General features: G+C 36.5%; 1 protein-coding gene across 7 annotated transcripts in view; it reads left to right on the forward strand.

Moving 5' to 3' along the window:
• ADGRG6 (adhesion G protein-coupled receptor G6) overlaps nt 1-21887 on the forward strand; it is a 130879-nt gene that overhangs the window by 108468 nt on the left and 524 nt on the right. For 4 of the 7 annotated variants that reach the window (XM_033103134.1, XM_033103137.1, XM_033103135.1 and 1 more), the window contains 5 exons: nt 634-902; nt 2108-2204; nt 4325-4608; nt 16554-16655; nt 17279-17431. In XM_033103134.1, coding sequence (XP_032959025.1) covers nt 634-902; nt 2108-2204; nt 4325-4608; nt 16554-16655; nt 17279-17431 — 905 coding nt within the window. Of the gene's footprint in view, nt 1-633; nt 903-2107; nt 2205-4324; nt 4609-16553; nt 16656-17278; nt 17432-19037; nt 19106-19557; nt 19604-21887 lie in introns of those variants that run through there. The other 3 variants (XM_033103140.1, XM_033103141.1, XM_033103139.1) reach the window with 2 other exon arrangements.

Genomic DNA, 21887 nt, shown 5'->3' on the forward strand with positions numbered 1-21887 from the left:
TGCCTCAGCTTTTAAAAAAACTTTTATGCACTTCGTGAATCATGTAGGGTGGTTCGGTTTTAATGTTTAAATTTCTCGTAAGATATACATCATGTCACATTTTCCAGCTATAGAATCTTAATTTATAATCACTATATTTCTATTGATAAAATGCATTTAAACTTGTTAGAGATGATTAACGTGTAAGTAAATAAAAATTATAAAAATTGTATTAAGTGTTTTTTACATGGAAAAAGATGCAAATATTTGCTTCACAAATCTTAGGACTAATTTTTTTTTTTTTTTTTTTTTTAGAAAAAGGATACCTCAGAAAATTTTAGGGAGATTGTTTTTTAACAAAAATAACGTTTTTATAACTAGAATTTTCCTGGATTAAAAAAAAAAAAGCTGTTGAAACCAATTGGAAATTTTGCAAACAACTGGAGACTGTTTTGAAATAAAATGAATATTTTTAAAAAATCTTTATAATTTGCCAAATAGAAGTATCTTTAGCTCTCCTCCTAGGAATCATGGCATAAAGGTGGTGTTCCCTAAACTACTGCAGAGCTGTGTAGGATATGAATTTACTGCCTGTGCTTAAAAGATTTGTTTACTATATTAGTTCTCATATATCTTGCTTTTTCCCTTTGGCAGAAAGCTGCGAAGGGATTATCCCTCCAAAATCTTGATGAACCTGAGTACAGCCCTGCTGTTCCTGAATCTCCTCTTCCTCTTAGATGGCTGGATCACCTCATTTCATGTGAACGGACTCTGCACTGCCATTGCAGCCTTGCTGCATTTCTTCCTTCTTGCAACCTTTACCTGGATGGGACTAGAAGCAATTCACATGTACATTGCTCTGGTTAAAGTATTTAACACCTACATCCGCCGATATATACTGAAATTCTGCATCCTTGGCTGGGGTAAGCCTCCTAAAAGTTTTTGTTGTTGTTTTCACTGTCGTGGAAATTGCCAAGTTTTCATAGGAAAATGCTATTTCAAAACAAGAGCACTGCTAAAAGAAACTTCTCATTTGTAAATGATGTGGGTTTGATATCCATATCTTAAGGAAGGGGCTTCCTCAGAACAGTATTTTTAAACACTGTTCAACAGTCCTCACTAAATTCAGGAGTAAAGGAAAAAGCCGTGGCTCCTGAGTCACCACAAACTTATTTCCTGAGCCCAGAGCCAGCCCACCCAAGTCTGAAGAAGCAGCTGGCAAACCGTGGTGCATTTCCATTATGTTTCACAATATAGAGGCCAGCTCAGACTCCTAACTATCCTCACCCCCAGACACATGCCCATGTCTTGGAAACCAGAGAGTGAATGTTATTTTTCTGCGTGCAACCAGAATACTGACAGAATTCTTACCTTGAACTTCTTAATATGATTCCTCAGCCAGACATGGATGGTTGTATTAGCCTATTTGGAATATTTTCGATGAGTTTCTTTCTTTACCTGGTTTTCGTATCGAACCAGGCACTTTAGAACTTTCTCACAAGTCTCTTTTTCAGATGGAAATACAGAAGTATGAGACATTTCCAAGGTGTTTACCATTTTAGGAGGCATCTTTCAGGGAATTAGGGTGGTGTAGCCTTCCCCACTGAAATATATATGGAATTACTTTATTTATTTATTGTCTCTTGAGAGGAAAAGGAAGACGATAGAGACTTTATGGCCACATTGTTTATTCATCCACTTTTTCTAAAGACTTTTCTTTATATAGAAAGGGGCAAAACAGCTGCAATTCCCTTACTGCCTGGATTCTAGCAGTCTAACAGGCATCATTCATGAAACCACATTGGCCGATACTGGATTCAACATAAAACAGGGTCTGGTTCTCTAGCGGGTACCAGTAAGTAAACAGAATATTTAAATATCTGCCAATAAGTATAGGTTTTAATTGTTGCCAACTAGAGTTGGATGTTCCACACCAAAGACGGGATTTTATTGATGTTTTTAACCAAGTTGTAAGAAATTAGATTTCTTAGAAATCAAATTCTAAGAAATTTGATTCTGTGATATGGAGTGTTTTCTTTCTTTTCCTTTTTCTTTGCCATTATCAGTCTTGTAAAGCAATTCCAGATGTTTCAGAAAAATTGTTTTTGTCCTGATCTTTTTATAACAGGGTTGCCTGCCTTGGTCGTGTCAGTTGTTCTAGCGAGCAGAAATCAACATGATGTCTATGGAAAAGAAAGTTATGGAAAAGAACAAGGTGATGAATTGTAAGTAATAAAAACTTGTTGGGAATTTATTTGTGATGAGTGTATATCCTTTGTTTCCTAAAGTTTAGTATAAGTTGCCATACCAATAGTGTGCCTTTCATTTTAGAATTTTGAAGTGCCTTTGCCAAGGTCTTTGCCACACCGCAGATTAATTCAGTTGAATGTCCTGAGATGCTTTTCTATATTAGCATTGTGTTCTGTCATCTAGGGGAATGCAGAAGAAGTTTAAGATACTGTCTTCTAGGCTCAGAAGACCCATTCTTTTTGAGGAGATTCCATAATACTCCCACCTTCTTATATCCACACACATCTTCAAGAGAGTTAAATAGCAGTATCAGACAGTGAATGATTCAGTACCAATATGAGTGTTACGTGGAAATGGAGAGAATAGAGACATCAGTGAATTCTTGAATAACTTGGAAAATTCCCTTCAGATTGTGAGATCATGGAGGCTAAGATTTTTATATTGTTCACTTTTGGTAGATAGTTTTTTCATATTTTATTTAGCACGGAGTAGGCACTCAATGAATACTTATTGATTGAATGAATTACTGAATGATTAAAGAGCTTGCTTTTGATTGTAATGCCACATTTCTGTTCACATTTCATGAATGGATAACATTTTTATATCCAATCAGTATCCAACCCTGTCCCATTCTCTCATGACCTCTCCTCTTCCATATTTCCAAAGTAGCATTCAAAAGACCCCACAAGAACCAGTGGAAAATAAATAATCCAGGTCAGGAATTTCAGGGTTCTAAGGGGTCATCCATATGTAAAGAAATAGTAGCTTCAGGGATATGCTGTATCATTTGCGGGATCTTTATAATAAGATATATTAAAAGCAAGATTAAGTGCATAAGTCCTAAGTAAAGGAATTTTTAAAGTATGTTAATCAACTCTTACAGAACTCTGAAGTACATTTAAGAAATCGCTATGCCATCAACTGCCACTTATTGAATGTTTACTACGTGCCAGGAATCGTATTAGGTTCTGGGATTCAAAAATATTCAGGATAGCTTTTGCCTTTGGGGTAGTCATGTTTCAATGTAGAAGATACAGCCCTGAATGATGACCATTTACAGTAGAATTTTAAGATGAATTTAATTGCCTTAAGTAATTCATCCAATTTTTTGAGGTACCTAAGAACTGCCATAGTATTATTGGGCACCGGGGCATTTGTTAACTTTACTCATAGAACACTTTACACATCGTCAGTTTTTAAATTACTTTCATCTATCTTCTATATATCATTTTGAATATAAAGTATATTCTTCCTTATCTCATAAGGATGTTGTAATTAATATAAGCCTTTTAATTGTGCATGAGAAGTGATACTATAAGAATATCACAGTTTTACAATAAAGTCTGGCTGAGGCCAGTTATACTAATAGGAGTTATTTTGTCTGCAGTACTGGAATCCACAGTTATGTGTGTCTTAAGTAAGTAAGAGTTTACTCTTCTCATGTGACAACGAACGTGAAAGTAGGCAACAACGGGTTGATTTTATGGCTGAAACTGTCAGGGCCAGCATCTCTGCAGCTCTCTTGGCCTTTCTCTCAAGGATATAAGATGATTGCTCCAGCTCCAGAGCCTGCTCTCATGTATGAAGCAGAAAGAACAAAGATGAGCCTTGCCAGTTGAATCTAGGAAGAATAGCTCTCCAAAAAATTCCCTAGCAGTCTTTGCTTCTAGATCATTTTGTAGAACAGTGTCCACGTGACCACCCTATAAATACAACAGAGATTGAGAATATGAATACTTAAATTCCCCATTCTCTGAAGTGCAGACACATAAGAGAAAAGGGAGTTCAACATGGTTTTGGGTGAACCAACCGAGAGAGTCTTCATGCCAAGTCAGAATTCACGTAGCCACTTGGTTTCTTCTTAACTGGTCACTTAAATAACTAGACATTAAGATGGTAGCTACCAAAACAAACAGACAAAAGCTTTGAAAACATCAAAAAAGAAACTGAGTCTCCAAACAATGAAGTGACTCTCTACAGGCATTTGAGAAAGGTCTAGCTGTGTAACCTCAGAAGCCTGAACTAAGCCAGGAGACATATTAGGTGAAAAAGGACATGGTAATAAATTTCCTTTTCTTTCTCGTTTGTCTTTAAGCTGTTGGATTAAGGATCCAGTTGTATTTTACGTGACCTGTGCTGGGTATTTTGGAGTCATGTTTTTCCTGAACGTCGCCATGTTTGTCGTGGTAATGGTGCAGATCTGTGGGCGGAACGGCAAGAGGACCAGCCGGACCCTGCGTGAAGAGGTGTTAAGGAACCTGCGCAGTGTGGTCAGCCTGACGTTTCTGCTGGGCATGACATGGGGTTTCGCTTTCTTTGCCTGGGGAGCCTTATATGTCCCTTTCATGTACTTCTTCTCCATCTTCAATTCGTTACAAGGTAAGATAAACGGCACCTGAACAACTTCCGCTTTCTAATTCCATCGTATTTGCCAACCGCTTCCCTGTTGGACATATGCCACGCTAAGTTTCTGTATCACTCTTCCCAGGGCTGAGCATAGTTGCAAGCACAGGTGGGTACTCATGAAAAATGTCTTGAAAGGAGAGATGAGGTCGAATGTCAGTTTCTTTGTTTTCAGTGATGTGTCCCAAGTACCTTGGACAGTGCCTGGAAGATAGTAGGTGCTCAAGAGACATGTGTTGTTGCCTGAGTGAATGTGGGCAGCGAGGTGCCCAATGGGAAGTTTAAAGGATGCACAGACAGCTTTCTACCATTTAAAGTTTTCCTGAGTGTTGGTCTCCTCAGAGGGAAACCTCTCCCAGTGTGGTGTACCATTCTTGGCAGGTAGACATTTTAGACTCTATACAGGGACAGAGCAATTCATCCTGATGCCTTGGCTCCTTTGATTTCAAAATAATCAATACTCTAGTTCAGAAATGTTCATTTTTTTCAGGACATATGGCAGTTAGTTCAACAGTTGAACAAACATTTGCCAACAGCGTGCTTTGTGCAAAAATACAAGGCTTCCTTCAGGGAGCTTCCTGTCATGCTTCTGATTTCATAATACACCCCCCAATGCACTCTCTTATGAACGTAACTTTAACCTTAAATGAATATAAATTATTATTATTTTTTTAATTAAATGACATTTTTCGAGACATGGGATATACCCTGTTTTGATAAACTCTGGAATGTTCAGAAGCACCATGAGGTCCACACTCCAAAAGGAACGAGGTGACAAAGTTTGGAATCATTTTGAGTGGGACAGTACTACTGGCTTACCTGAAGTTACAGGTCGTGCCCCTGTAGGTGTATGGTGAAGGAAGAGCTGACTGAAGCTGAACAAATCTGCACTCGGCTGCAAAGTGTGGTGGAAATAGGCTTGTGCTACTCACTAATGAGATGCCTAGGCAGGTGCTTCCTACAGGTGTGTTCTGATGAAAGTCTGTATTTACCTGCGGGAAAGTGTTTACCTCTTTGTATTGTATGGATCTGCTTTGCTTTTCCTCCTAAGCTTCCCACTAGCTCACGAGTACCTAAAAAAAAAAAAAAGAAAATGTCACATAGTTGGTGCTCAATAATTGTTTGTTAAAGGATTAAATGGATTTTTACATGGAGAACAAGAGGGGCTTTGGGGATGGCCTCAATCCACCCTGAGACTCCTCTGGCATAAATCCACATGAATTAGTTCAGCAAATTTTATTCAGGTTCACTCTCCCATAACAGAGTAAATATGTGTGCTCATTATCTTTAGTAAATACAATAATAAGCCTCAAGTGCACCTTCAAACATTGCAAACTGAAGAGGTAGCATATGAATACATCTTCATTGAGATCTAGCCTTTGTAAAGTGAGTTTTCTTCTATTTAATCTCTTCTGTAATATGCAACATAAATGTGCTTGCATAAATACTGACAAAAATGTCCATTAACATGAGAAATTCCATGGTTTTATATTTCAGGATTGTACATGAAAGGAACATTAATCTGCCAGCCCAACCTTGTTTTTGCTTTTAAAATTTCCTGGCAGTTTCAGTAACCTTCAACAGCTACAGTTGTCTGTGCAGCTCTGTTTCCATTAATGAGAAATGGGATGTTTTATTTTTCCCAGCATAGGTCTCCTGTCAGGAGGGAAAAATGTTATAAACCATCATCAAGTTATATTCTCCATAAATCACTGACTTTAAGACTGAATTTATATTATACAAATTCAAAACAGATTTCTGCACATCCAGTGATATTAAAAACACCTCCTAAAAAGGAAATTTAAATTAAAAGGCAGTGATACAGAGCATATGAGTCTTTTAACAATTGCTTATTGGCCAGGCTTATACAAAAACTTCTCAGGATGCTGTGGAAAGTCATTTAATGGTTTTTATTTTCTGAACCTTCCAAGAGAGGTTGTTTGTTGTTAATATATGTCTTATGAAAAGAAACATGTAGAATTTAGATAGTTTAAAGAAACAATTCAGTAACTGCAAAATGAAGTCAGGTGGTACTTAGACCAACTACATGATGTCTATTTCTTTTCCTTTTTATATTTTTCATTCTAGCAAAAAAAAAAAGACAACGTGATCGCTTTGCCTCAGGGAGCTTATATTCTAGTAGGAGAGACTGACGTTAATCAATTATGTTACCGTATAAAAATACCTGGTGGTATTGAGATCAAATAATGGAAGACATGATATCTAAGCTGAAATCTGAAGGATCAGTAGGAATTAACTAGGTGAAAGGTGGGAGTGGAAGTGAGGAGAAGTCTATTTCAAATAGAGGGCACTTCAAGTGCAAATAATTTGTTGTATAGTAAGTCCTGACTTGATGTGGCCAGTAGGTTCTGTGACTTTAAGCAAAACGATGTATAAGGAACTTAGTTTTACCATAGGCTAATTGATATAAACAAGAGGTAAGTTCCTATGGCACCTCATCAACATTGTAAGGAAACATTTGAGGATCTGCTGTATTGGTGATTATAGGATATACTCAAGGAATTAAAAGAAAGCTTATATAACCTAAGAACCAAGAAAGAGCCAGAGAGTGAAGAGTGGTGTGGCACAAAGGGGAATCAGGGCTAGACGAGAGGGCACTGTGTTTTGATCTTTATGAGAGCAATGGGAAGTCTGAAACGTTTCAAACCTATGAAATGACATGATCAGATATGTATCTTGTAAAGACGAAGCTGGACATAATGTAAAGAGTGGATTAGAGCAACCCAATTGTGTCTGTAGGGAGAACAGATAGGAGGCTATTGCAATGGTCCGGGTGAGATAAGGTGTTGCAGTATTTTAGACTATGGCGGGGATGAGGGAGCTGGAGAGATGTGAGCAGGAGTCAAGAGAAATTTAGAGAGTATGCTACTGCAAAACACTCATCATTGGTTTGGTCGTTCGTCTACTGATTTGGGTAGGAGGTCTTCTTGTTAAGGTAATATTATAGTTAATTGAAGCTTATCATTATAAGACTTAGTAATGGCCAAAGATTTAGAATGTACTACAACATTCTGAAAACTAAAACTATGCTAAACAGACTTTAATCTTGTCAGATTTAGCTTAGAGTAGAGCATCTGAAAATCACCAGGGTCTTCATTATGAATGCCCCAAATTATGAATTTATTATGAATGCCTGTAGTATTACAGAGGTGGGACATGCAGGATGGACAGGTGTTCAAGCTGAGTCTACAGTGATGTCGAGGCATGTGTATCACAGGAGTGGCTTTTGCTAATGGATTTCTTTTCACTTTTGTATATGTCTTTAGAAATTTTGTTAAAACATGTTTAAAATTCTTAGAAATAAATGTATATATTTATAAATGTATGTATGTGTTTGTATACAAATATACATACATGTGCGATTAGAAGGCTACTCACATCAGTTTAATATATATTAAAACTTTACATATGCTTTATTTTTCTATTTTTACTTTATATGCTTTATATTTTTATTTATTTTAATGTTTCTAATTTTATTCTATATGTATTTTTATTTTTAAGTACAGTTATAACTATATTTAATGGCCAAAAATCCTGTTAATTGGATATCAGAAAACTATTATAATCTGTGTGGCTATAATTAAAATTTTACCTGCTTGAATAAGCAAATGAAATTATGCATTGAATCAAGACCGAAACCACGTTTATTATTTTCTAATTTTCCACAGTGTATTGCTTTATTCATTTTGCCGACTTCACTTGCTACATATTAATTATTTCATTGATTTTTTTCTCTCTAAGATGAAAAGATAAATATATCTTCTCTTAACATGGTGGAATTTCGTATCTGCCTGCTTTTCCTATCTTTGCTGCTCTCCCAGGATGAAACTGGTAGATCATTGTGTTAGAAATTTTAATTTTTTTCTGAAGATGCAACTGGAGAAAATTGTACAGCCATACGTATTGCTATTCAAAAGAGAACAGATGTTTGACAAAAGTACATCATAATTCACATGCCTGAGAACATGAGCCTTCACTTCAAGAAATATAATGTAATTCATCCTAAAGAAATAAAAGGCCACCCCCTGGTTGCTGAGAAGCTCTTGGCCGGGGTCCTCATGGCATCTATGCCTTAGTGACATAATACCAGTGTCCCGGGAGGATTGAATTACTGTTCCGAGGTGCAGCACGTGCTCATAGCTGCTTGTTACACAAGTCATGAACAGTATCTCAAATTGAATTTTTTTTCGTTAACTCAACAACAGTATTTGACACTCTCAATTAGATTAGGCTTCTTGAATATATCGGGAAGTTTAACTCTCCTGACCAGCTCATCATGTTCTAAAGCCTAGCCCCATACCAAGAGCCTGGTCTTCAACTTTCCTTTTCCAGGCATGTGAAACAATATTAATTGATAGTCTCAGGCATAATCAGCCCATCTTCTGTGCACACATGCAACGGCATAATAAGATGCAGCACGTGGTTCTGCAAATAGAAATGAAAGACACAGAAGGGCCTGATTAGTCTACTCAGATATAATGTTTGCCGATAATGGATTTGCTAACATGAAGATACCCAGAGCAATAGAAATACAGGGCATTGTGATTTACAAATTTTACAAAGCACTTTCATGTAATGTCTGTGAGCTGATGTAATTCTTGCAGCAAGTCTGGAAGGTAGGTATCCAAGAAAGAGGATATTTTCTCCACTTTATAAATGAAGAAACAGACTCAGAAGAGTTCATGACTTTCCCAAGATCAGTTTGAATCTGACAATGGAATATTTACAATATAGCATGTATGAAAATAGAAAGGCACATTCATTATTAGGGGTCAGAGCCTAAGCCGAAAAGTAAAACAAAGCACTGCTCTTCCAATTGGTGATTTCAGAGTTTCTAGGAAGTGACTATTTGCTGTCATAAAAAAAAAAAAAAACTGTTAGTAAATATATGTTTAATGATTAAATGAGAATTTAATCTCTTACCCTTATTCAGCAAAAATCATTAAGAGAAATGTATTTATTATTTTAATCCTATTGGTAAACTAAGAAAATTAAATCATATTATGGGTTAGAAGCCTCCTGACGTGTGGGTTAGAAGCCTATGGCATGTGAAGCTGTGCCATAATCACATGTACAATACACAGTGACTTAGCGCCAAGGTAACGAACCACCTTTATACCCCTAACATCTGAAACGACTTTGTGTTGGCTGAGACATGACATACTGCAAGGAAATAAATTACTCATCTTTTGGCATGGGATTTTGTGCCACAGAAAAATCATTTTCTAAAGGGCGCCTTGGTAGTATGAAAGTAGGATTGTAGAGGTTCCCAAAGAGCTTCCTAAACCTTAAAGATCCCCAGTCCAGCAGCCAGCTGGTTATGCCTATGTGACAACAACGTATGAGCTGTTTGAAGATTGGCACTCAGGCTTGCTAGGAAGCTCAGACGTCATCTAGGCTTTTTTGTCAAAACTCACTTATCTAGAGCATGTGGTCTCCTTTGCCCAAACAGCTGGTTTGGTTCAATTCTTGACTGATTTTCTCATCAAAACTCCAGAACCACTTATAACCATGAGCCTCTTAAAGATACCATTCACTCATCATTACTACCAATTCTGATTCCATCCCACATACCTGAAGTTATCTATTTCTGCAATCTTTCCTTTAGTTGTGTTTCTGGATCTTTCTTATACAGAGTAAGAAAAGTCAACTTAGGCCATTTGTCAGAATTTGTTGATGAGAATCCTGCTGAAAGTGTCAGTGGCTTTTTGTTGGTAAAGAACTCATTAGGAGATGAAGACCCAAGGTTTTGTTTTGTTTTGTTTCCTTCTTTAGACTTCTTGAAATAACCTTTTAGAACAGTAAAAGAATGACAATATGTGCTGCTGCAAATCTTGCTGAGGTAGATCTCTTCATTTTCATATGTAAGGGAAATTGTTTCTGGAAATTTTTAAAAAACTTTTGATAATCAGGCTAAAGATCTGAGCATATCTCTTTGGGAACTCATTTTACATCTGCCCCAGAAAGCCACATATCTTTGCCAAAATCAATGAAAGGGAATGAATGCTATGTGGGCACCAGATTCCTAGCTAAAATATTGAGGCTAAGATGATCTTGTGTTTTTTTTGTTTTGTTTTGTTTTTTTAAATAAAAAAATAGTTACATAGCTCTTATAAAGACCAAGATGAAACACAAGTCCATACAATTTACTGTATGGACTTGTGACTATAACTGCTGATACTTATAAGTAGGCTTTTTTCCCCCAAACTTGCTCATTGAATGTATTCTGCGGTAGGTGAAATGACAAGATATAAAAAAACCAGACTCGCTACTTGATGAAATTTTTCAGAATATTTCTTACCCCAAGTTTAGAGCACTCTTTAGCTGTGCCTTTTCCATATTTGTTGATCTAGCCTTGGCCTGTGCTGTGCTTCTTCTCTAGGAGGATTTGAGAAAGTGGGTTCATTACGTTTTCCTCCCTAACAATACCCATAGTCAGGCCTGCTTTCCCACATACTAGCAATACCCTTCCTCCATCACAATTGAAGATGCCATTTATTTTAAATGAGAAAATTGCAAAATTTACTGAGACTTAAGACATCTTGAATACATATATATATATATAGTTTGTTTGTTTGTTTTTAAGTGAGCAGATAACCTCTGGTGAGTGAAAGATGGAGGTAAAGGAAGGCAGGGGAAAGGGTGGAATGAGCAGATAAGGACTGCTCAGGAATCTTTCCATTTAACGTAGGTTTAAGTTTTTGTCTTTTCCTCTTGTTCGAGCATGGAATATGGGTCCCTAAAGGTAAAATAAAGAATACAGGCAGTTATCAAGTTTGAAGAAACCGTTGCTAAGGAACTGGGCCTTAGAGGCATCAGCTGGTGGTTTTTCAGACTATGATTCACCCAAAAAGGACCGTTATGAACTCTGTTTTGGGAGCTTATATAAAGGTTTCATAAAACTAGTGCTAGCCTGTCAAGATGAAGTAGAGGCTTGAACTCTGAATTCAATCTTTTGAGCCATTTTAGCTTCCAACTTTTATGGGCAATGTTCCCTACTCCCTGGTCAGTTAAATAAAGCTGTGACACACTGTGAAGAGTAAAGGCCTCCAGTCACTGCTAAGAAAGCTAGAAGAGTGTGTTTTTCCAGGTGGTATGAAAAGCCTCTCTGAGGTGCTGTGCAGTTGATATGAAGATTGTCAAAGGGAAAACATAGATGGGGATGAGACATCAAACAGAATCCCTTAGATGTCAACGTAGAACTCTCACGGTTTTAGTTCTGCTTCTGGCACCCAAGTCTGTAAGTAGATGGAAAAAAAAAAAAACCCTCAAAATTGAAGACGGAATAACCCTCTGTTTTCCCACTTTGGCCTCCAAGTGCCCTTGGCTCTCCTACTATAATTTCTACTTCTCCTTCCTGAAAGAGAATTTTTTTTTTCCGTACTGAGTACATGTGCCCTTCCAGATGGATACCTACCACATTTCTCATGGCTGAACTCTACAGGGGATGTTTTGTCCTGAAAATATTTTGGTATGGTAATTGCTGTGAGACTAACTTAAATTTATGTGAAAAAGGGCTAGTTACTACAAATAGTAAAATAACCTATCAGGAGAATCCTGTTCCGATTTAAAATGGAAACGTATCTCACAACAAAAGAATCTGCATACTACCTTGGAATTTAAAAACATATTCACTCCTAAGAATTCTAATTTCTCATGCCTATTACATCTAATTTTGTCCCATTGAATCACAGTTCAAAGTGGGGATGGAGCATTTAAAATGACTCCTCTTCTGTCACATAATTTTAGAGGAGACGTAGCAGATTTTGAATCTAATTTATATACCAGCGTCTCAAACTTGTTGGATGTCTGTATATTTACAGGCAAATGTGGTTACCTTAAAAATAGGCAATATTATCTTATGCTCTGTAATTATGATTTATAGCAGCACTGCACAATCTTAAAAATTGTCTTATGAAGTCCATTTTATCTTAATTTATCTTCCTCCTCTGTGACTGTGGTCAGTATCTGATCCTCAAGGCAATTCACTTTTTAGCATCGCAGCAAGTCCAAAAAAGCAGATCTGAAAACTAGTTCTCTGAGTATTAAGGGAAGCAACATCTAACACGTTTCACCTTCTGCCCTCAACTAAAAATCACTTGCTCTATGTGAGGCCCTCTACTGTGTAACGCCTAGATTAATGCCTGGGAATGAAAGTTCTCAACTGAAGTTTATAATTTCTTCCAGCTCTAATAGTGATTTTGTTTAGTAGTTAAGAACACATTGTTACCTATATTTTTAGCTGTGTGGCAAAAATACTTCCAAGAACAAGTTCTGCAAATTCTGTTCCTGCTGAACAAATAGAGTCAACCTGAGGCAGAGTGGGCTCCATCCTCTCAATCATAGCTTCCTTCATCTGTAACCTATGTCAACCTTATCTCAGCCTTCCATGCCCACTGCTCTCTGAAACTGCCATCATCTCCTACAGACTTTAAAGGATCTGTTAACCGATTCAAATTATTCATACACTTTGGTGATTCACACTGCCTATGGTACAAAGCATGTTTACCTATTAAAGAGATTATCTGTGTTACCCAACTAGTGAGGGAATTGGAGGTTGTAGGTGTGGGAAGGCTTTGACAAGCAATCAGATTTAGAGAGTGAAGAAGAGGCCCTCCTTCATTCTCTCTACTGCCTGTAAAAGTGAGTCAGCCTGCAGGTCTTGGCTCTGAAGGATTTTGAGTGTGGAAGAAAATCTTTCTCTTCCTCTGAGACTTGCCATGCAGGCCAGTTTGGAAGCAGGTATCCTGTCTCCAGCTTTTTCTCCAGCTTCTTCCCTCTCCATCCACACCACAGGCACCTTCAGGAGGGTATAGTGTGTGTGTGTGTGTGTGTGTGTGTGTGTGTGTGTGTGTGTTGAATGATTGAAATTTGATTCATATTTATTAACTCTTTCTTTTAAAATTAGAACGTTCCTACCCTATCTGATATCCTTTCAGATAAATAATGAGGTTACTAGGATGTATTTCCTTCACTAATTACTTTATTACTAATGAAATATTAATAATAAAAATATTATAAAAATAAAAGTATTTTAGTTTTATATAAATAAATATAAATATACAAATGACATAGTAATAATAATAAACTTACTAGATGACTGATTACTAATGTTACTTTACTTAGGTCATCTAATGCCTTATTTATACCTCTCGGAGATAATGTTTTTTTAATTTACCAGGAATTTTTTAATAGGCTAGTTGTGCGTTTGAGATCAGTGACCAAAATTTAATCAGTAGTTTTCATGGTGACATTTCTTTGCAAGTCAAAGTCTGTAATCATTTTCAGCCAGTAATTTTGGTAGGAATTCATAGAGCACCTACTAAGTGTCAGATATTCACTGATGACCAAACAAGAAGCCAGACCCTGAGGAGTAGAAGCAGCCATGGCCATCACTGTGATCAGGCCCACCCTGGAGATTCCAGTACACTCCATTTCTAATAATTAAAAATAATATAATTTACTGTAGAATAAAATTTAGGGCCATTTTAAGTTAAGATATTGAAAAAAAACATATAAGTATAACCTAGACATCTTTTTCAAATTTATACACACCAAAAGAACGTACTTGCAATACTTTTTCCCATTATTCCAGTTGTGAACATTATAATGTAGTTTTCTGAAGGATGCTCTACATTCAAAAAGAACAGATAAGTCTTCATGTCTATTAAACATACTGTAACAAGTTTTACTTTTATGTTTTCCCATGCTAGCCCCTTTGCCCATGAAAAGCAATAATCGTCTACCTGGTTCACGTTTGAACTTCCAATTCCTAAAACACAGAACCTCTAGCTCAGCAGTGCTTAGTAATTACTGAATGAGATATCTTTCTCAGAAACTTCCCTTCCCTCCCTCCCCAAAGCTTTCTTTAGGTTCAGCTCAAGCCCCACATCCTCTAAAAGACCCTCCCTTATGTAGATGTACTGCTTCATATGGTGTATTACGAAAGCAGTACCTTGGCAACTAATTTGCATGCTTTTCAGAAACTTTGCCTTGAAGGTATTTTCATTATAGCCTATAGCTCCTTCATGTGTGTTCTACTCACTCCTGTTTCTAAGCCCCCATCCCCAAACACATTTAACACATTCGTATGTGCATGTAAGTGTTCAATTAACTCATGTAAAATAGGTGAATGATTAATCATGGTTACCATTCATTCATTCATCAAACATTCTTGGAGTTTGTGCTTAGTTCCTGACATTGTTCTGGGAATGGCCAGTACGCTATTAGATAGACAAACATTCCTATGCTTTTGAAGCTTATACTAGCAAGAGGCAATCAACCAAATGGATGAATAAATGAGGGATACAAGAATATCAAGTACTGATCAGTACCAGGACAAAAATGGTACTAGAGGGTGTGACTAGAGGCTAAACATTAAAAACAAATATTTCATGATTGCCTCATTGAGGAGTTAACAATTGGTATGAGACCTGAATGGACAGGTAGGAACCTGTTATGGAAAGATCTGAAGAAAGAGCCTTCGAAGCGGTATTGGGTGGCTTGAGGGTAGTGATGAAGAGGACTTCTATTTAGAACATCAGGAGTTTGAGATGTTGCTAAATGGAGATACAGCCAAGTGAAGATGTCCTGGAAGCAGTATGGGTTGGAGTCCTGGTGGTGGTGTGGCGAGAAGGGGCTGGGGCAAATATAAAAGCTTATGGTACTCGTATAACGTGACTGGACGAGATTAGAACTTGCTGGAACAGCGTAGTCATAGAAAAGATGGAAACCCAAGACTGAGTCACAGACTCATCAGCATTTCAAAGTAATGACAAGGATGCAGCTAAGCAGACCGGGAAGCAAATTAGGGGGAAAGCTAGCAGAAAATGGTGTCAAGAATATATTTCAAGAATGAGGGAGTGTTCAATCGTGTTGACTGCTGTTGAGAGGGCTGGTAAAACGGGAATGAAGACTGAGCAATGGGAGTCACTGTGACCTTTAAAAGAGTAGTTGTGGTGGTATTGTGGACATGGATCGTAGTCTTTTTGGAATGGGTTAAGAAGAGAAGAAATGAGAAACAGTAGAGACAGCAAAAGTTAACCATTTCAAGAAGTTTTATTGGGAAAGGGAATAAAGAAGTTGAAGCTGGAAAAGGTTGGGAGTTAAAGGAGGGACTTTTTGTTTGTTTTTAAAAGAGAGTTAGTAGAATATGCTTGTTAGTAATGGAAATAACCAAGTATAGAGGGAGAAATTGATGAGATAGCAAAGAGAAGTTAAAATGCAGAAGTGAATTCATTGAAAAGTTAAAAGAGGTTGGCTTCCAAAGCTCGGGTGATACAAGTTTAGTTTTTGATAGGTTCAGGGAGTGACTATAAATATGAAGACTGTTTTACAAAACAGACGTATTTCTGCATTCAAATGTTGAGAAACTAAAGCAGGCCAAGTAGAGCTACATGAATTTGCTCTTTTGGGGCCATTTTTGATCTGAAAAAAGACCACTTTTCAATGGCCCAAACTTATAATACTATGCATACATTAAACAGCTTAGATACGCAGATTGAAGTAGATGATGAGCTCATGGCTATTTTCAGTTTTCTCTTTTTTCTAAATTTTGTGAAAATTTTCACAATGTTGTTAAAACAAATACAAAGGACATATTAAGTGCCTTTTAAATTGAATGTTGCCTATTTCAGCTTAGTCTTTAGGCTAAGTCATAATGAGTGCTGAACAGAACAGGCAAAGACAGAATCGTGTCCATATAATTGTTCTGGTTTTACCTGAGCCTCTGAGTTCTGTTCTAGGGGATTAAAACATCTACTACATATTTCAGTACTTTGTGATCTTTGTTTCTTAGTGACTCAGATTAAAAACACAAAAAATGAATCCTTGTGTCTTATAAGATTTGTCTGTAAAAATGTATCTGGTGGGTTAAATGTTTATATTTTCTTTCCTCCCAGGCTTATTTATATTTATCTTCCACTGTGCTATGAAGGAGAATGTCCAGAAGCAGTGGAGGCGACATCTCTGCTATGGTAGATTCCGGTTAGCGGACAACTCAGGTAAAGGGGCCTGTGGGTAATTGGTTTTTACATCGAGGAGTAGTAGTGGCGAACATTTGTTGTTTGGTCTTCCATTGTCAGAGCAACCCAGACCCAGTGGTAGCAAGTTTTAAAGGTGGGGTATGTGAGGATGCTTACTTGGCGTCTTAGAATATTCAGACTGCAAGAGATCTGAGGACTGTGGGCCAGACCCATCTGTGCTGCAAAGGAGAAGCATCAAGTCCAAACAGGTTAAGTGAGCTGCCTAAGTTTTTATGGTTAATTTAACAAGTCAGATATCCAGAGTCTCCACTATACCATACCCACCTTTCCGCATTTTTGAGGTCCTCAATTACATTATTAGACAAAGAGATTTTTTTTTTTTGCAATACTATAAAAATATACCTAAACAAAATTATTACTTTTCTTATGTTTTTAACCATCAGTGGTTACTTCTCACCCTTAGGATATTAAAGTAGGATTTTAAACAATACAAACACAGGATTGAAGTAAGAAACTTACAGTTTCTTCAGTTAATTATTGTTTACATTTACGGCTCTGGATAAGTTACTACGGTGATGATTCTTCAGGGCAGAAAATATTCCCCATAGAGCAGGTTCATGGAGAGATGTTATTTCTTTCAGACTGGAGTAAGACAGCTACCAATATCATCAAGAAAAGCTCTGATAATCTAGGAAAATCTTTGTCCTCAAGCTCCATTGGTTCCAACTCAACCTACCTTACATCCAAATCTAAATCCAGCTCTACTACCTACTTTAAAAGGAATAGCCACACCGGTGAGTCCTTCTAGCCATGTTGTAAAGATGTTCTCTGGTACAGTTCTCATCACGTTTTCATTGCGAAAACTAGCGTATCATGAACATTGATGGAGCATAGTGCCCATTAGGGTGCTAATTTTAAATTTATGAAAATACAAATATATTGAAGACCTTAGCCAGCACTTTTGTGAATATATATATACATATATATATATATATATATATATATATATATGTATATATATATACACATATATATATGTATATATATACATATATATTTTTTTAATTTTACAACCAAAATTGAATCTACATAGCCATAATATCATTAAATCTGAATAGTATTGTAACTTCATTTGATTCAAAACTTAGTTTTATTAAAGTATAGTGTTTTGTTTAACAAGTTATTTTTGTTTTAACAATATAGAAATTGAGTTGTGGAGTATTTCAGCATAGTATGAAAGTTACATGGCAATTTGGCATGGGAACAGGAAGTAACACCATCCATGATGTATGTTTCATTTAAGACTTAAGTCTTTGACCACTGGAAGTATTATTAGCAGGTGTTTAAGTACTGATTAAATATGAAAGACTAGAGAGCATTCTATTTGGGAAGTGATACAGGATGGTGAGAAAGGCCGTATCTTTGTTGATTTCCTATACCTTCATATTTACAATGACCACACGTTCTTATACTGAGCATGCATAAAAACAATCCTGAAGAAAATGTGAAAAGACTCTTTCGCAGTACTTATAGCCAGTAAAGGGTGTAAAAAGGTGGCATCTTTTAATAATTTCAAAGGAGAATAGCAGAATTGCTGCTTTCAAATACTAATTAAACCTCAAGAAAACAGCTGTCAACACATAACACTTTCTTCATGACAGATGCTTCTAAAAGAATGATGGAAATAACTTTTAAATTTTGAATTTGTTTAGCTACTGAACATAAGAAGCAGTGAATGGCACAGAAAAAATTTATCCTTGGCATTTTTCAAGTACAGAGTGTTGTGTGATGTGTAAAGGTGCACATTACAAACACTTGAATTTCAGATGACCCATATGTACATTTAAATCCTTTCACAAGTCCCTGCTTGTATCACTGTCTGTGTCCCTGTCCCTCCACTGAAGTGGCCACTGCCTGGGATTCAAGATAGCACAGTGGGAAAATGTTTGAGTGTACAGAGAGTTTGTTAATTCCAAAATCAATTAAAGAAGGATCTGAAACACCTTAAGAATTTCTTGGAGTCAAGGATATTTTGGGAATCTAACAAAAGTTATGGACTCTCTTCCTTCCAGAATAAGTTGCAGCCTTTGAGTCCTGTATACAAACAATTTTGCCTAAAATTGAGAGGTCTGTGCACCCCTGCTTGAAATACCTGTGCAAGAAAATGAATAACAGGTGTTATCTGAGATAGCCTGAGATAGATTATTCTACCTAATTGGTAGTTTCCTGGCACAAAATATCTTTCTTTTATAACGAATGAATTCTTCACTTTATTTAGTCAACCTTAAAATTAGAGACTCATGTTGCTTCCCCTTCTAAAATGCAAATAGTTAATGCATTATAAGTCGGTTATGAATGAATAGGAATTAGACCAACTGAATTCTTTTGCTCTTAACACAGCTGAGAATAGCTCGTTTGACGAAATGCCACTATTAAAAGAGGAGAGAAGATAACAAGGTAGACAATTTGGAATACGGGGCATTTGGGAAGCATTATTGAAATATTTGAAAGTGTTAAGAATCATGGGGAAACCCAACCAAAAGATAAAAGGAAATACAGAAATGGAGGTACCAAAGAAAAACTTTAATGTTTCAAGATGTGGTGTGGTTTTTTTTTTTTTTTTTTTTTTAAGAATCATTAATGTTTTTCTGTTTCCCGTAATAAAACTCTTGGGGTTAAGTGGGTTCTTGTCAACTAGCATACGGATATAGTCAGCTATATGATACTACTTCTGTGATATAATAAATTCTGGTTTCCCATCAACTGACACACAAATGGCCTTCTGCTACCTAGCCAGTTCTCAGTGGGACTGCTGGTGTATTGGGTCACTTAGAGTATGCAAAGAGTCACTGCATATCATGGATATCTAGTTGGTTTATATCTTGGAATTGATCTAGAAATTCATATGTTTATGGTATAGATAATGTCTTCTAAGAGCATTCCTTCAACAAAAGTGGATCATTCAGGTAAACTTTTATTCCTTTTTGAATGCATGAATTTTTTGCAAGGTAATAAGAGAATATTTGCATGGATTAAACTAAGATTCTTGCTGCATCAGCAAAATTGCTTGTTCTTTACAACACTTCTCAGCTAGCACAATGACATTCCTACATCGAGCTAGAATTTCTGAAATTGCAAATGGTCGTGTGCTGTGCTGGCTCTTCTCTGCATGGGGGTGTCTGCAAGCCGCTCCTTCTAAGAAATGTACCATGTTCAGGAATTAGTATGTCACATATCAGGTAAAATAATGGGGGGGAAAGGCAGTACTTGAGAGGTTTGTGTTAGAAAGGAATGAAGTAAAATTCTTTACTTTTCCACTGCTCTTTTGAATTACTGGATATATCATGGTACATTCATAGAAGTCATACAAGAGAAATTGTCATTCTAAGCCTGCTTTTTGAGGATTTTTATCTGCTTGAAATTTCAGCATAGGTAAAATAATAGTTCATTTCCCTAGCCCCTGGTTTTCAAACTTACAGCTATAATCAACATCTGTATTGCTCATAATGTATAATCTAACCAGAAGACTTGGAATAGCGTATATATATTGAAATACAGTCCTTGCTCAGAATTTTACTTTATTAGTCTGTGAAGACTCAGAAAATTGGGTCACATATTGAGAATGGAACTGGTCAAAATCTCTAAAAAGTGTATGTCCCTGGACGTTGTCAGTGAAGCAGAATGATTATATCCTTGAAGTTTCTTTGAGGATGTGTAGTTTGCTAAAAATATCAAGCACAAATTGTTCATTATTGAGCCTTAAGTCAATAGAAAAATCCCCAACAGAAAACCAATGGCTAGTGAATATATGAACTGAAGGAAAGCCCAGAATCAGTCAGCTTGCTGAGAGCTGAATGGGAGGGGCCTTTATACAGTGAACGCCCTGAGCCTTTTTCTCACCAATCCTGGGTCATCATCATTCTGCCATGCTTCAGTCTGCCCATCCTTCCCGTAAGCCATCTATTCACTCTTACTGCCTTTAGTGTGGGATGAACACACCATTTCCTGTTTCAACCTTCACTTAAGTGTCTGTTCCAACACAAGATAACAGTTGAACAATTTGATTCATTTTCAAAGATAACAGTTATGGGGATGATAGCTTTTTACCAATTATTGAAAGATTTTTAGTGTTGGGTCACATGCTGGGTCCAGTTGACTCCAAATGTAAAATGGCTGGAGTGAGCATTCCAATTCTGGAGCAATGATTCCTAGAAGCAGTATTCCGTGATAGAGTGTTTGCCGCTTCCACAGTGAGTAGGGAAGATACAACTGTAGGGAACTGAGTACTTAGCAGAAGGTTGTATTTGCTCCTACATCAGTGTGAAATCTCTGTGGTTAATTTCAAGGTAGAATTTTTCTCCAAAATGTGTTGGGAGAGCCAAATACAAGATATTCATAGAGTACATGAAGATAGACATATGTATTTGTAGATAATAGAGCTTAAGTGAGTTTCAGCGCACTATCTGGGCCAATTTTAGAAATTTTTGGTTCTAAGGAAATAATATTTAAATATATGATATTGAGAAATTTGGAACAAAAATATATTAGCAGTCCTTTGTTATTATCAATTGCTCTGATATTATTGCTGTTGGGAATAACATCATTCTGAGACTATAGCACAGTTAATAAGAATATGTACTTAAAATAGTTTTGATAAAGGTAAGCTAGGTTTCTGTCATGAAAAATAATAAAAGATGCCTTTTTTCTATACTCCAATCATTTCACAAGGTAAAACCATGGGGAAATGTGTTCAAAAGAGCCTTTTATGTTTATTTTCATTCATTTTTATTCTCCAAAAGCCTTTAAGTTGTATTTTATAAAAATCTTTATGAAAAATGTCAATCATATAGAAAGTAAATGAGATTGTATAATGAATCCTTTGAACCTCTCAACGCATAGCCACCTACTCATTTTTCTTTACCTGTATTATTTTCAAAACATCTCAGACATCATTCTTCCATAAATATTTCAGCATCTTTTAATTCACTTGTTATATAATCTGTCACTTTTTTTTGAGTCTTTTGCCACATTTATTGAGGCAATTCTCTGATTATTTTATTCATCGACTCTGAATAATGCCACTTACAAGAATATTTCTTAAAACAAACCGCAACACAAACCCCTCCTAGAAGGCAAACTGACACTCCTTTGTACATAGGAATGCACTTTGAAGATGAAAAACATGAAATTGTTGTGCTGCCTGTTACCTCACCTAAGAAAAAAACAGAGCTTCATTTCCTCTATGTACGC

This window comes from Rhinolophus ferrumequinum, chromosome 3 (genome assembly GCF_004115265.2).
Source record: "Rhinolophus ferrumequinum isolate MPI-CBG mRhiFer1 chromosome 3, mRhiFer1_v1.p, whole genome shotgun sequence".
In the NCBI taxonomy this organism is placed as follows: Eukaryota; Metazoa; Chordata; class Mammalia; order Chiroptera; family Rhinolophidae; genus Rhinolophus; species Rhinolophus ferrumequinum.